The 13948-nt window shown below is 40.4% G+C and overlaps 1 protein-coding gene across 1 annotated transcript in view; it reads right to left on the bottom strand.

Annotated features, from left to right (window-relative positions):
* Positions 1-208: 208 nt before the first annotated feature.
* Positions 209-13948, bottom strand: part of tdrd6a (tudor domain containing 6a) — a 29202-nt gene continuing 15462 nt past the window's right edge. The window contains exons 9-35 of the mRNA XM_085770658.1: positions 13847-13901; positions 13462-13529; positions 13298-13381; positions 12666-12720; positions 11200-11255; positions 10977-11031; positions 10592-10659; positions 10423-10506; positions 10113-10167; positions 9410-9465; positions 9184-9238; positions 8800-8867; positions 8636-8719; positions 8321-8375; positions 7629-7684; positions 7403-7457; positions 7018-7085; positions 6895-6937; positions 6706-6800; positions 4574-4592; positions 4197-4261; positions 2741-2798; positions 2576-2616; positions 2433-2490; positions 2162-2229; positions 1212-1266; positions 209-787 (exon numbers count right to left, since the gene is read on the bottom strand). Coding sequence (XP_085626784.1) covers positions 696-787; positions 1212-1266; positions 2162-2229; positions 2433-2490; positions 2576-2616; positions 2741-2798; positions 4197-4261; positions 4574-4592; positions 6706-6800; positions 6895-6937; positions 7018-7085; positions 7403-7457; positions 7629-7684; positions 8321-8375; positions 8636-8719; positions 8800-8867; positions 9184-9238; positions 9410-9465; positions 10113-10167; positions 10423-10506; positions 10592-10659; positions 10977-11031; positions 11200-11255; positions 12666-12720; positions 13298-13381; positions 13462-13529; positions 13847-13901 — 1671 coding nt within the window. The 3' untranslated portion in view covers positions 209-695. The remainder of the gene's footprint in view (positions 788-1211; positions 1267-2161; positions 2230-2432; positions 2491-2575; positions 2617-2740; positions 2799-4196; positions 4262-4573; positions 4593-6705; positions 6801-6894; positions 6938-7017; positions 7086-7402; positions 7458-7628; positions 7685-8320; positions 8376-8635; positions 8720-8799; positions 8868-9183; positions 9239-9409; positions 9466-10112; positions 10168-10422; positions 10507-10591; positions 10660-10976; positions 11032-11199; positions 11256-12665; positions 12721-13297; positions 13382-13461; positions 13530-13846; positions 13902-13948) is intronic.

Genomic DNA, 13948 nt, shown 5'->3' on the forward strand with positions numbered 1-13948 from the left:
TAATCAGGCCTATATTAAGCTTCCATGTCAATACCTGCCTGAGAGAGATGTAAAACTACACTAAGATTTTTTAGTTCCTAAAACTCCATATGTACCCTCTCATGGATCAACATTGAAGTGCAACACAGTTAAAGTGTAAAATGTGAAACCTTAAGGATGATTTGTCGTACCACACTGGAACCAAGGAGAGAAATGAGTCAGCTCAGTGATTCTGTAATAATATTTATTTTACCAACATAAATATGTCTTCAACGCATGCATGTTCTCACTCTACAGAAAATGTGTTGGATTCTATACGACTGTGGCATGTCAACTTCAGCTTTTCAAATCAGGCTGATCTTCAAGAAAACATTCAATACTTAAAAGAATTTCGTGGCTGTCAGAACAGATCATCTTTAACACAACAGATGAGCTCCAAGTAACACAGAGTAAACGCATGGATATCGACAACAAACCTCCAAGGTTCAACTATAATTGTACAGACACACTGTTAACCAGATGGTTGTTTTTCAATAGAAACAATGTGTTCTGCCATAAAAGGAGCTAGAGCACCTGCTGGGTCAGCTCAAAAAAAATCAACACTGCTATTCAGCATTCGGTACAAACACAACAAAGAAAACTCAACTTGAACCTGTCTATAGAACTAAAGCATCTGTGGTTGATAAACTTTGATCCACGGTGTGTGACAAACGCAGTTACTCGGCTGGGTGCTGCTTCACCGGCAGAACATCAGCAGAACCATTCCTGACGATCAGAGAGAGGTGGGTCACCTTTGACAGCCGGACCTCTAAATACAAAGGAACAATAACAAGGTATTTAGTTTAACAGAGAAGACATCTCAGACTACAGCTGCAACAGAAACATACAAATCTGTAGTGATCAGTCCAAGCCTGTATTATTGTAATACAGTAAGCAAGCTACTATTTTAGCATTTGATGCCATTCTTTGCTCTCTGTGATGAACTATGACTGTCCAACACATTACATAAAAGATTAACTGATGTAGAATCAGTTTTTCAGCAGTCATTATCTCTAAATATTACAGGACAGTTGAGATGCTAAGGTTTATTAATGAGGGCTCGCTGTCTAACAGTGATACTGGAGTGACTAAGTTCCTCTGTTCTTGCATCTTTTCCTCACATCCTCTGTGGGAGGAGCTAAGACCAAGAGACATGAGTGAGGGAAGTGAGGAGCATTTTTACCATAACTTACCAAAATTGTCGTCAGTGGATGATGAGGTCTCTGAGAGCGCAGTGTCATCAGAATCCTAGAAAATCATCAGCTCGTTAGAGTGAAATACGTGACACTCTTCACTAGATGGTCACTGGAGTGAGTGACGACCTCATGGGTGATGCTTGTGTGACATCTAGTTCCATTATGCTGGACACACACTGCCAAAATGTTGAACTATCCCTTTAAAAGGCTAATTGGCCCATTACCATAATCCCTATAGTTTTTAGGAGTAGGTTCTTTACCTTTAAGTGTCAGTGCAAGCTATTTTTAGAACAGCGGAGCAGAGCCGCGAGTTGCTCAGAGCTACGCTATGGAGGCTCATGGGATTTCTTGGTTTCCCTCATCAAACTCATCAAATACACAATCCAACAACTCCAAAACGCTCTGGTGGACAAGTTGTGACCTGCACATTCACCACGCTATGAGATAATAACAAGACGTTACGAGACAGAGTTGTTTTAGAGGTAAATTCATGTAAAAGTTCTGATGCGTGTTCCATCGGGGAAGTTTTTCGGCAAGCAGTCTGTGTTTGCCTTGGAAACAACTCCGTAGCGTAGCTCTGAGCAGCTCGCGGCTCTGCTCCACCGTTCTAAAAATAGCTTGCACCGACAAATAAAGGTAACGAACCTACTGCTATGACTATAGGGAGTATGGCAATGGGCCAATTTGCCAAAATGTTGAACTATCCATCAAATTGTCAGAGGATGCCAGAAATGAGGCTTATGTCAAGTGACACATCAACATAAAGGAACAGTAAGTAATGTCAGTGACTTTACTGCTACGTTGACACATTTTTCCCCTCAACCCACTTAATACAAATTTAACTCAATATAAAATTATCAATATAAAATGTTTTTTTAGTCATCAACTCTATGGGCTTACGTCATAATCAACCTCATCAAAAAGCATAATTTTCCCTTCGTGGTTACCTCTTTTTCTTTGGGTGTTAAGTCCACCAGCTGCTCAGTTTCCTCTGTCTCAGCCTGTAGTCGCTGGTCTAGAAGAACAAGATGTAAACTCAGCTTTACAAATGTGCAGGACATGGTTCGTTTCTACAGTATATACACAAACAATAAATGCAGGTTTACTGTCAACATTAACTCTTGTAAAAGTCAAGACAAATGATCCCAGAAAACAAATTTGGTCATTATTGAAATATTTGATTTATGCACTGTTCCTGTTAATTATCAAGTGTCGTACTTCCGTCCGCGGAACGGATCTCTCCAACTAGACAGTTCAGCTCCTCCAGCAGGTCACTCTGAACAGGAAGAAAAACAGCAGCAATTACTTGCCAGATATGGGATGTTTTGTCATTTGATTATTGATGTGTTGAATGAGATTACCATATCTAGAAAGGTTTGTCCTTCAGTGTCAGATGGCAGCACTGCAAGAAATTAACCGTTACTCAACATGAGTAATGGGAGAAGATTAATACGAGAAGCATGAGGAAAGAATGAAGGAAGAGACCAAAATATTAAATTCCAATCTGAAATTAAAATACTACAAACCAGAACGCTCCTCTTCTTTGTGAGGAGTTGACGTCTCCTCTTCAGTCACTGCGCTTTCCTGAAGAACACAACAGAGCTTTCTCCTTATTCTGTTCATTAAACATGGTTCAACTAATTCAAGGCCAGCAGCAACTTTAGCTGGCCTGGAGACAGGGATGTAGTCTGAGTGTGACTGCACTCTTATTGTGAAGTAAAACAGTGATGACTAGGTGACAGCAGAACATGATAAATACTCTGGGACTCTTTCTGTTTCCAATTATAGTGGCAGGGAAAAGTCTCTGAAAAATTTGGAATGTCGACTGGTCCAATGATACCTTTCATTTGTATCTGACTTGTAGTGTAGACAGAGTGTGTAGGTCAATATCACAAATACAATTATAATCTTTTATGTCCATAGTGAACATTCATGTGTGTTCCCTGTACCAGTGGAAAAAGTAAGTGAGCCCTGAGATCTAAGAACTAGTCAAAACCTCTTTAGGTACCGATAATCAAAAGCTGCTGAGGCACAACGTTCAGGAGGAATTTGGACCACTGCTCCAACAGAACCACTTCAGCTCAGCTAGTCTGTCTGGTGTCAGTGGTTCTCCTTCTTCATACCACAGAATTAAGGTCTGGTTCTTTCTAGTCGATATATTACTTTAATTTTCCCCCCATGTTTTCATGTTGGTATGCAGTGTTGCACATTCTTTCCAAACAATTCAACCATTGTTTCATTTTCCCTGTAGCACTTTGGAGTCTAAGACTGTTTGTTGGTCAAGCAGTGTTTTTGTTTTATCGAGCAGCGCACTCCTCTGTGCTTCATGATTTGTGTGGGGGAGACTCATAAACAGAACAAGCTCAAATGATTCCTTTAAATCTTAAGTTGCTCTTGTAAAGTTCTGTGCTGCATTACTGAGCATTCTGCACTGTCATCTAAACCGAACTAACACGAGACAGTCTGATACAACAGTCTGACTGTGGTCTGGTGAATATTTAAACTCTGAGTTTAAACAATGACACTTTGTAAACCTTTGAGATCTATTTTTTGCCAGGCAAAGTTAATACCAGTAACAGTTAAGTCAAAATGTTCAAAGCGCATCAAACCCACATCTCTAACCCTCCATTCCTACACTGTGAATACTTGAATCATGTTTTTAATGTGGGCAACAACATTGCAATGATTTGTGTCATTAGTCAGACTACACTGTGTTTTTCCAGAATTCTTGGTTGAAGATCTGACTTTACTTTAGGACAAATTAATAAAGAGTTCACTTACTGTACTTGGCATTGTTACAGACACACAGCTAAGACATCACCAGTGAATATGTTCAGACTACAAGAGGTAGTGATGCATCATTGGGAAATTCTCCCCAATGTTCAAGTGAGATTTGTGTCAAATCTACTTTGAATTGTCATCTTGTGCGAACAACAATTACGTAAGATAAAAAATAGACAAACAGACAGGCCTCCACCTCACCTCATCAGGTACGGCCTCCTGTACAGAAATGTCTCCAATTTCAATCTCATGCTCTGAGGGAGCTGCTGTGAAAAAAATCACAATCATTTTCCGATTCATTACATAGTGTGTAGAGGGGGAGCACACTAGGACATGAACAGTGAAACACTTAAGAGCAAGAACAACAGTCACTGATGTAGACAAGTTGATTTTCAAAGTGTGGTGGGAACTGTCCAGTGGTAAAAGCATTGAACACATTTCATCTGTGGCACACGTTTATAAAAGCCTATGTCTAAAAATATGCATCTTTAAAATGAATTCATTAACGGTGTAACTTGAGCATGCAGAATTATTAGTGCCATCTTATGTACTGTGTAAAAGTCTTAGAAATGCCTTACCAGGTGATTCACTCTGAACCTAGAAATGAAGAAATTACCCAAAATTAATGTCACAAAATACAATTTTAAAGGTATAATATGTAGGAATTCCCCCCGTCTAGCGGTGCGGTTGCATATCAGAACGACGTCAGACAGACAACAGACGCTACATGTAACAGGATAAACGGTCCGCCAGCACGAGGCAAAACAATACAGGCGTGACAATATGTTGTCATGGTGATGTCATATTGTTTACCTGACCCACGTTTTACTGTCTTTCTCGAGTAAAATGACATCCGGTTGGTTTGCCGACGGCCGTCTGCCTGTGTAGCCGATGTCATATCTGGCCCTCTGCGTTGTGTTTCTCACGGCCTGCCCTAGGTGGGGTTTGGAACCTAGTCTCCAGCATGGCAGGCAACGATGCTAACCACTTCGCCAAGAGGTTGACAACCGCTTAGCAAGTTGGTTAACACGTCCTTTATGGGTGAGTGAGTGTACATTCGTTACACCTGACTGCACCTGAATGCAACATCAGTGCCTCCGTCCTTCCTCACACTACACAGTGGTGACAGTTTTAACAGGCGCTACCTGGAAAACTTTCTCCCTGAGCCGACAGCTCCACTGAGTTTCTATGGTTACTAGGGATGCACATGATTAACCGTTTAACCGTTAACCGATAACAAGAACTTTGACCGATTAATACTATCGGTTATTTATTTATTTTATTAGATCCTTATGTCGTCAACTCATGGGGTGTGTCGACACGTGCAGAGTTCACGTGCCTTCAGTCATATTTCACAGCAAAAAGTTAGACAGGAGGACTGACAGTATGTGCAGTAGCCTCCATGAAGGAAGATCAGACAATAAATGTAACCTACACGGACATAGATGTGCATCACCTGTAACAACGGCGCTGGAAAAAAAAAAAAAAGACGTCGCTGCTCTCCAGCCTGTTCACCTGCAGCTCTGCTGCAGCTCCACAGAGGAGCTGTCATAGATATATAAACGTTTATATATCTATGGGAGCTGTCAGCAAAAAAAAAAAAAAAAAAAAATTTTTTTTTTTTTGGCCGTGCACCGCAAGATTCTTAATCTTATCGGTTAACGGTTAATAATCGGTTAACGAGCGTCGGTTATCGGTCAGAAAAAAAATTCAAAATGTGCATCCCTGATGGTTACCTACGGTCACGCTGCCACTCAACATTAAAAATGGCGATGCAACATGGCGGCCTCGGTTCGGTGCGTCACCCACTTATGTATTTGTAACGACTTGTAACAACTCATTCTAAGGTACGAAAAAGCTTTCATTTGTATGGGGTGGGGTGTGATTCCACTTCAGTGAAATACGTATTTATGAAAGCAATATTAGATTTTTGCTAATAAAAATCCAAATAAGTTACATACTGGGGCTTTAAACATATTTACTTGAAAACATGTTCTGTGGATTACCAATCAGACAAATCTAAATTAAAGCAAACATGGAGGAATAAAATAATTAGGGCCGGGACTTTAATGCGTTAATTACGATTAATTAATTACACAAAAATTAACGCGTTAAAACAATTTATGCATTTTAATCGCTCTTATTTTTGCACCGCGGAACATTTCTCACTGGATGAATTTCTGGCGTACCGATTATACTGGAGCACAATTATTTAACGAGTTAAAAAGCCGCTGATCACTGCAAGGGAGAGAGGAGGTGAAAAGAGACAACTACACTGTTACCTGTAAACAGCCCTGGTTTACAGTATCCTCCCGTATTTTAGCCGGTCACTACCGAAGCTTAAAGTAGAAGTAAGCGATCCGGTCGTTTTGGCTAACTTCTTGTCAGCCGATGGAGTTAGTAGCCCAAATGGAGGAGGTGGGGCAAACTGAATTTTCAAGATTTACAAGGTTCCACACTAACTTTTCAACTGGTTGCACTGCTGCACCAGAGCATGAACAGACACAGAGTATCATGGTAACCATAGTAACTCACTCAAATACCTGCATGTGCAGTCACAGCCAGAGAAAAGCAAAATTTACCCTGATGCAGCAACCTTTAACTCAAGAAGCCTTGTATTTTTTAATTCAGCCTGGACAGTAGAGCTATGGCGCAATTAAACCTGTAAGATAAACATTGCATGTAAGAGTTCACACATGAAGAAACTTACTGAGTTGCAAAACACAATTTCCTCTGCTGCCACACTGATGAGACAATCCTCTGTTGAACTGGTGAATTTACTGTCACCATTTGGCTCATCTGGACCTGCATTGAGATGGAAAAAACAAAATTGCTGACAATCCGGTGCAAACTAAACCTGGCACATCGCCTCGGTGATAATCGTATTGAAGTCTGATACCTGTGGAGTCTGTCAAACAGGCCACCTCTTCACCTTCATCCCCCTGAACACAAACACAGACAAAGTCACTTTGTAGATACATCTTACAGTTTGACTGTGAACTGTTGAATTTTAACACGTTACCATATCTGTGGAGGGGGGTGTGCAGGTTTGTGGCTTGGTGGGTGCTGAGTCGGCGTCATCTTGGAGGGCTGCAGATACAAAGACAGATACACAATCAAAATGTTGCCTGAAGGCTTCAAAGTGCTCATCTGTTGAAAACAGCAGTGTAACTGTGAGATCCCTTTCCATATCAAAAGTAGTGGTCTTTATGTGAAGGAATAACAATAAATGCTAATAATACTAAAATTATTTGCCATCCTTGTGTTTCAGACTCCATGCTAAACTATTGGTTGCAAACACAACTTCTGTGTGGATTTCTCTCAAGGTTTATGTTCACATACACGTCACTGAAAATGTCTGAGGGGTCTAAAGCAATAATTAAAAGACAAGAACGGTGGCAACAAACCAGAACAAGTCTCCTCATGTTGGGTCGAGGTCTCCTCTTCAGCCACTGAGTCATTCTAAAAACAGAATAAATCATCAATCACTGATCCACAGCCACTGTCTGACACATGACATTGATGTTTTATACACAGGAGTCAAATTAACCATCTTTACAGTCAGAAGTGCTGCTGATATTAAACCATCACAGGTAAGTAGAAGTGATGACGCCTGCATTTCCATATAATTACCTCCACATGTGTTGAGACCCCATCTCCAACTTCAATCTCCTGCTCTGTGGGAGTATCTGTGAAAACAATCACATCCCATCATCAAAAACATCATCTCAGATCACTTATTGTGTGTATTACCTATGTTGAACTTGTTTCCTCCACAGCCTGACATCTTTTAATTTAAATTGTTTAAACATGGTCATTGTGTGTAACATTTGATTTATCTCCTGACTTCTCAACACTGACATCAAAAGTCAGTCAAGTCGTTAAACTCACTTAACCATGGGAAACTTCTGCCTGTTTTTAGCCAACATAATGAAAGTGTCACAAGCATATCCAATTTACAGCAATTCCCATTGCAGTATACTTACCGGTATGTACAAGAATATACAAGTAGAAATCATTTTGACTAAGGAATATTGACAACCCCAAATATTGTATGTCACAATGAATCAATAATCCATCCATTATATTTGTGTGTTCAGATGTGTCAGATTTATGACTACTGAATGAATTTAGGAGCTTTAACTGTCTCTATGAACTGTGCATCACAGCCTCCATGACAGCTTTAGCTGCTGACTGCACTGGTGTCCAACTAACTTCCTACTGCTGCAAGCTCTTTCACCTCATGCAGTATGCTTGCATTGTCTCTCTTCCCCATTAACACTCTAAACCTCTAATGTTGGGTGGTTTGAAACAGAATCACTTACCACACAACTCCTGCGCAGACAGAACAATGGAGGGAAACACCAATTCATCCTGAGTCTGAGTGGATAAACACAATGAAAAGGAAACAATATAATACAAACAAGAAATCGTCTTTTTTGACACAATGAGCACCAAAATAGTTAACCAAGTGGTTTGTGTAAGAGATGAGGTAATGTGCATCACTAATGTGGATCACAACTTGGCAAATCATAGCAAACCTATCTGAGTACATATTAATTCTCCAGTCAAAAGAAAATGTCTATTTCTTCATGATTAAAACCACATTTAAGGTTTTAATTAGTGATACAAACACGTACCTGCTGTAAGTCTTGAGATGTTTGAACAACCGTCTGTAGCAGGTCAGTGCTCTTCAAGGGACAAACACCTTCACCTTCATCACCCTGAACACAAACACAGACAAAGTCACTTTGTAGATACATTTTACAGTTTGACTGTGAACTGTTGAATTCTAACACTTTACCATATCTGTGGAGGGGGGTGTGCAGGTTTGTGGCTTGGTGGGTGCTGAGTCGGCGCCATCTTGGAGGGCTGCAGATACAAAGACAGATACACAATCAAAATGTTGCCTGAAGGCTTCAAAGTGCTCATCTGTTGAAAATAGCAGTGTAACTGTGAGATCCCTTTTCAGATCAAAGTAGTGGTCTTTATGTGAAGAAATAACAATAAATACTAATAGTACTAAAATTATTTGCCATCCTTGTGTTTCAGACTCCATGCTAAACTATTGGTTGCAAACACAACTTCTGTGTGGATTTCTCTCAAGGTTTATGTTCACATACACGTCACTGAAATGTCTGAGAGGGTCTAAACCAATAATTAAAAGACAAGAACGGTGGCAACAAACCAGAACAAGTCTCCTCATGTTGGGTCGAGGTCTCCTCTTCAGCCACTGAGTCATTCTAAAAACAGAATAAATTATCAATCACTGATCCACAGCCACTGTCTGACACATGACATTGATGTTTTATACACAGGAGTCAAATTAACCATCTTTACAGTCAGAAGTGCTGCTGATATTAAACCATCACAGGTAAGTACAAGTGATGACGCCTGCATTTCCATATAAGTACCTCCACATGTGTTGAGACCCCATCTCCAACTTCAATCTCCTGCTCTGTGGGAGTATCTGTGAAAACAATCACATCCCATCATCAAAAACATCATCTCAGATCACTTATTGTGTGTATTACCTATGTTGAACTTGTTTCATAATGCATCCTCCACAGCCTGACATCTTTTAATTTAAATTGTTTAAACATGGTCATTGTGTGTAACATTTTATTTATCTCCTGACTTCTCAACACTGACATCAAAAGTCAGTCAAGTCGTTAAACTCACTTAACCATGGGAAACTTCTGCCTGTTTTTAGCCAACATAATGAAAGTGTCACAAGCATATCCAATTTACAGCAATTCCCATTGCAGTATACTTACCGGTATGTACAAGAATATACAAGTAGAAATCATTTTGACTAAGGAATATTGACAACCCCAAATATTGTATGTCACAATGAATCAATAATCCATCCATTATATTTGTGTGTTCAGATGTGTCAGATTTATGACTACTGAATGAATTTAGGAGCTTTAACTGTCTCTATGAACTGTGCATCACAGCCTCCATGACAGCTTTAGCTGCTGACTGCACTGGTGTCCAACTAACTTCCTACTGCTGCAAGCTCTTTCACCTCATGCAGTATGCTTGCCTTGTCTCTCTTCCCCATTAACACTCTAAACCTCTAATGTTGGGTGGTTTGAAATAGGAATCACTTACCACACAACTCCTGCGCAGACAGAACAATGGAGGGCAACACCAATTCATCCTGAGTCTGTGAGTGGATAAACACAATGAAAAGGAAACAATATAATACAAACAAGAAATCGTCTTTTTTGACACAACGAGCACCAAAATAGTTAACCCAGTGGTTTGTGTAAGAGATGAGGTAATGTGCATCACTTTAAACTCAGCAAAGCATAGCAAACCTATAAGATAACATTTACTAATTCTCCAGTCAAAAGAAAATGTGTATTTCTTCATGATTAAAACCACATTTAAGGTTTTAATTAGTGATACAAACACGTACCTGCTGTAAGTCTTGAGATGTTTGAACAACCGTCTGTAGCAGGTCAGTGCTCTTCAAGGGACAAACACCTTCACCTTCACCACCCTGACCACAAACACAGACAAAGTCACTTTGTAGATATATCTTACAGTTTGACTGTGAACTGTTGAATTGAATTGTAACACGTTACCATATCTGTGGAGGGGGGTGTGCAGGTTTGTGGCTTGGTGGGTGCTGAGTCGGCGTCATCTTGGAGGGCTGCAGATACAAAGACAGATACACAATCAAAATGTTGCCTGAAGACTTCAAAGTGCTCATCTGTTGAAAATAGCAGTGTAACTGTGAGATCCCTTTCCATATCAAAGCAGTGGTCTTTAGGTGAAGGAATAACAATAAATGCTAAAAATACTAAAATTATTTCCCACCCTTTGTGTTTCAGACTCCATGCTAAACTATTGGTTGCAAACACAACTTCTGTGTGGATTTCTCTCAAGGTTTATGTTCACATACACGTCACTGAAAATGTCTTAGGGGTCTAAACCAATAATTAAAAGACTAGAACGGTGGCAACAAACCAGAACAAGTCTCCTCATGTTGGGTCGAGGTCTCCTCTTCAGCCACTGAGTCATTCTAAAAACAGAATAAATCATCAATCACTGACCCACGGCCACTGTCTGACACATGACATTGATGTTTTATACACAGGGAGTCAAATTAACCATCTTTACAGTCAGAAGTGCTGCTGATATTAAACCATCACAGGTAAGTAGAAGTGATGACTCATTTCCATATAATTACCTCCACATGTGTTGAGACCCCATCTCCAGCTTCAATCTCCTGCTCTGTGGGAGTATCTGTGAAAACAATCACATCCCATCATCAAAAACATCATCTCAGATCACTTATTGTGTGTATTACCTATGTTGAACTTGTTTCATAATGCATCCTCCACAGCCTGACATCTTTTAATTTAAATTGTTTAAACATGGTCATTGTGTGTAACATTTGATTTATCTCCTGACTTCTCAACACTGACATCAAAAGTCAGTCAAGTCGTTAAACTCACTTGACTATGGCAAACTTCTGCCTGTTTTTAGCCAACATAATGAAAGTGTCACAAGCACCAATTTACAGCAATTGACCCTTCGCGTAAGCCCCGCCCCCTTGGTTACTGTTGCTACGGCGGGCAAGCTTTCACTCCCAGCCATGCTCCTGGCAGTATTTGGTATCGATTTCAAAGGAAATATCAGCAAATGTCTGGATAAACTGTTCTGAGATAATAGAGAGAAGAAGTCACAAAGATCATTCATAGTTTTCAGTGACGTGACTCGCGCAGGAGGATAAAACATCTGTTCAACGACACGACTGGACAATGTACAGAGCAGCAGTAAGGACCGGTAATTTTACCGTCTATCAACCCACGAAGACTTACGTCATCTCACTGGTCATGAAACGTTGTTAAACTGCAAGTTTTTGGGCGATTGTGAACCACATACAGCTTTCGCTGCTGTTTTGTTTTCTCCCACCGCTGTATCAGTCAGTGAAAGCAGTCCCTGCCTGGAGGATCCCTCGCCTAAAAGCCCAGGTAAAAGCCGTAAAAGTACAGCTGTCATTTCGGAGGTGAACATATGGTTATCCCCATATTTACACTTGCTCAAGTCGAAAAAAAAGTCTGCTCGTATCTGAACATCTCTATATTGCTGCTGCCGCCGCCGCCACCGCCGTAGTAGCAGCAGCAGCAACAACATCCTTCTCTACAAACAAATGTTTTTCGTCCTAGTCTCAAAATGTGTCCACAAAAGCAAACGTAATGACTCACTGCGGAAAGCTTGCCAGGCCTATAGTTACGGTTGCTAACGTAGGATTGGACAATAGCCGTTTGTGGGAGGAGTTGGCGAAGGGTCAATTCCCATTGCAGTATACTTACCGGTATGTACAAGAATATACAAGTAGAAATCATTTTGACTAAGGAATATAGATATCTCCAAATATTGTATGTCAGAATGAATCAATAATCCGTCCATTACATTTGTGTGTTCAGATTTGTCAGAGTTATGACTACTGAATGAATTTAGGAGCTTTAACTGTCTCTATGAACTGTGCATCACAGCCTCCATGACAGCTTTAGCTGCTGACTGCACTGGTGTCTAACTAACTTTACTGTTGCAAGCTCTTTCACCTCATGCAGTATGCTTGCCTTGTCTCTCTTCCCCATTAACACTCTAAACCTCTAATGTTGGGTGGTTTGAAATAGAATCACTTACCACACAACTCCTGCGCAGACAGAACAATGGAGGGAAACACCAATTCATCCTGAGTCTGAGTGGATAAACACAATGAGAAGGAAACAATATAATACAAACAAGAAATCGTCTTTTTTGACACAATGAGCACCAAAATAGTTAAAGCAGAAGTAAGCGGAATGTTTGTGTTTATATAAGCGATTGCCGTCAGAAGATATAACTACTTAAGACTTATATTGAGTGTTTGGTTCGAAACACGGGTCTGTCCGTCACTCTGCTCTGCTGTAAACCGAGGAGAAAACTTTCCTTGTATCCTACAACCTTTATCCAATGAGGAGAGAGAACGGCATAAAGGGGTGGTCCTCTCTGTGTGTGCAGCCAAGGGATGCGCGTGAATGTGGTGACGTAGGGACGAGGGCGGGGACTGCTAACTCCATCGGCTGACAAGATGTTAGCCAAAAGGACCGGATCGCTTACTTCTGCTTTAACCCAGTGGTTTGTGTAAGAGATGAGGTAATGTGCATCACTTTAAACTCAGCAAATCATAGCAAACCTATCTGAGTACATATTAATTCTCCAGTTAAGATGAAAATGTCTATTTCTTGATGATTAAAACCACATTTAAGGTTTTAATTAGTGATACAAACACGTACCTGCTGTAAGTCTTGAGATGTTTGAACAACCGTCTGTAGCAGGTCAGTGCTCTTCAAGGGACAAACACCTTCACCTTTATCACCCTGAACACAAACACAGACAAAGTCACTTTGTAGATACATTTTACAGTTTGACTGTGAACTGTTGATTTCTAACACGTTACCATATCTGTGGAGGGGGGTGTGCAGGTTTGTGGCTTGGTGGGTGCTGAGTCGGCGCCATCTTGGAGGGCTGCAGATACAAAGACAGATACACAATCAAAATGTTGCCTGAAGGCTCAAAGTGCTCATCTGTTGAAAATAGCAGTGTAACTGTGAGATCCCTTTCCATATCAAAGCAGTGGTCTTTAGGTGAAGGAATAACAATAAATGCTAAAAATACTAAAATTATTTCCCACCCTTTGTGTTTCAGACTCCATGCTAAACTATTGGTTGCAAACACAACTTCTGTGTGGATTTCTCTCAAGGTTTATGTTCACATACACATCACTGAAAATGTCTGAGAGGGTCTAAAGCAATAATTAAAAGACTAGAACGGTGGCAACAAACCAGAACAAGTCTCCTCATGTTGGGTCGAGGTCTCATCTTCAGCCACTGAGTCATTCTAAAAACAGAATAAATCATCAATCACTGATCCACGGCCACTGTCTG

The sequence above is a fragment of the Trachurus japonicus genome, chromosome 24, assembly GCF_045865225.1.
Source record: "Trachurus japonicus isolate A0001 chromosome 24, Traja_1.0".
Taxonomy (NCBI): Eukaryota; Metazoa; Chordata; class Actinopteri; order Carangiformes; family Carangidae; genus Trachurus; species Trachurus japonicus.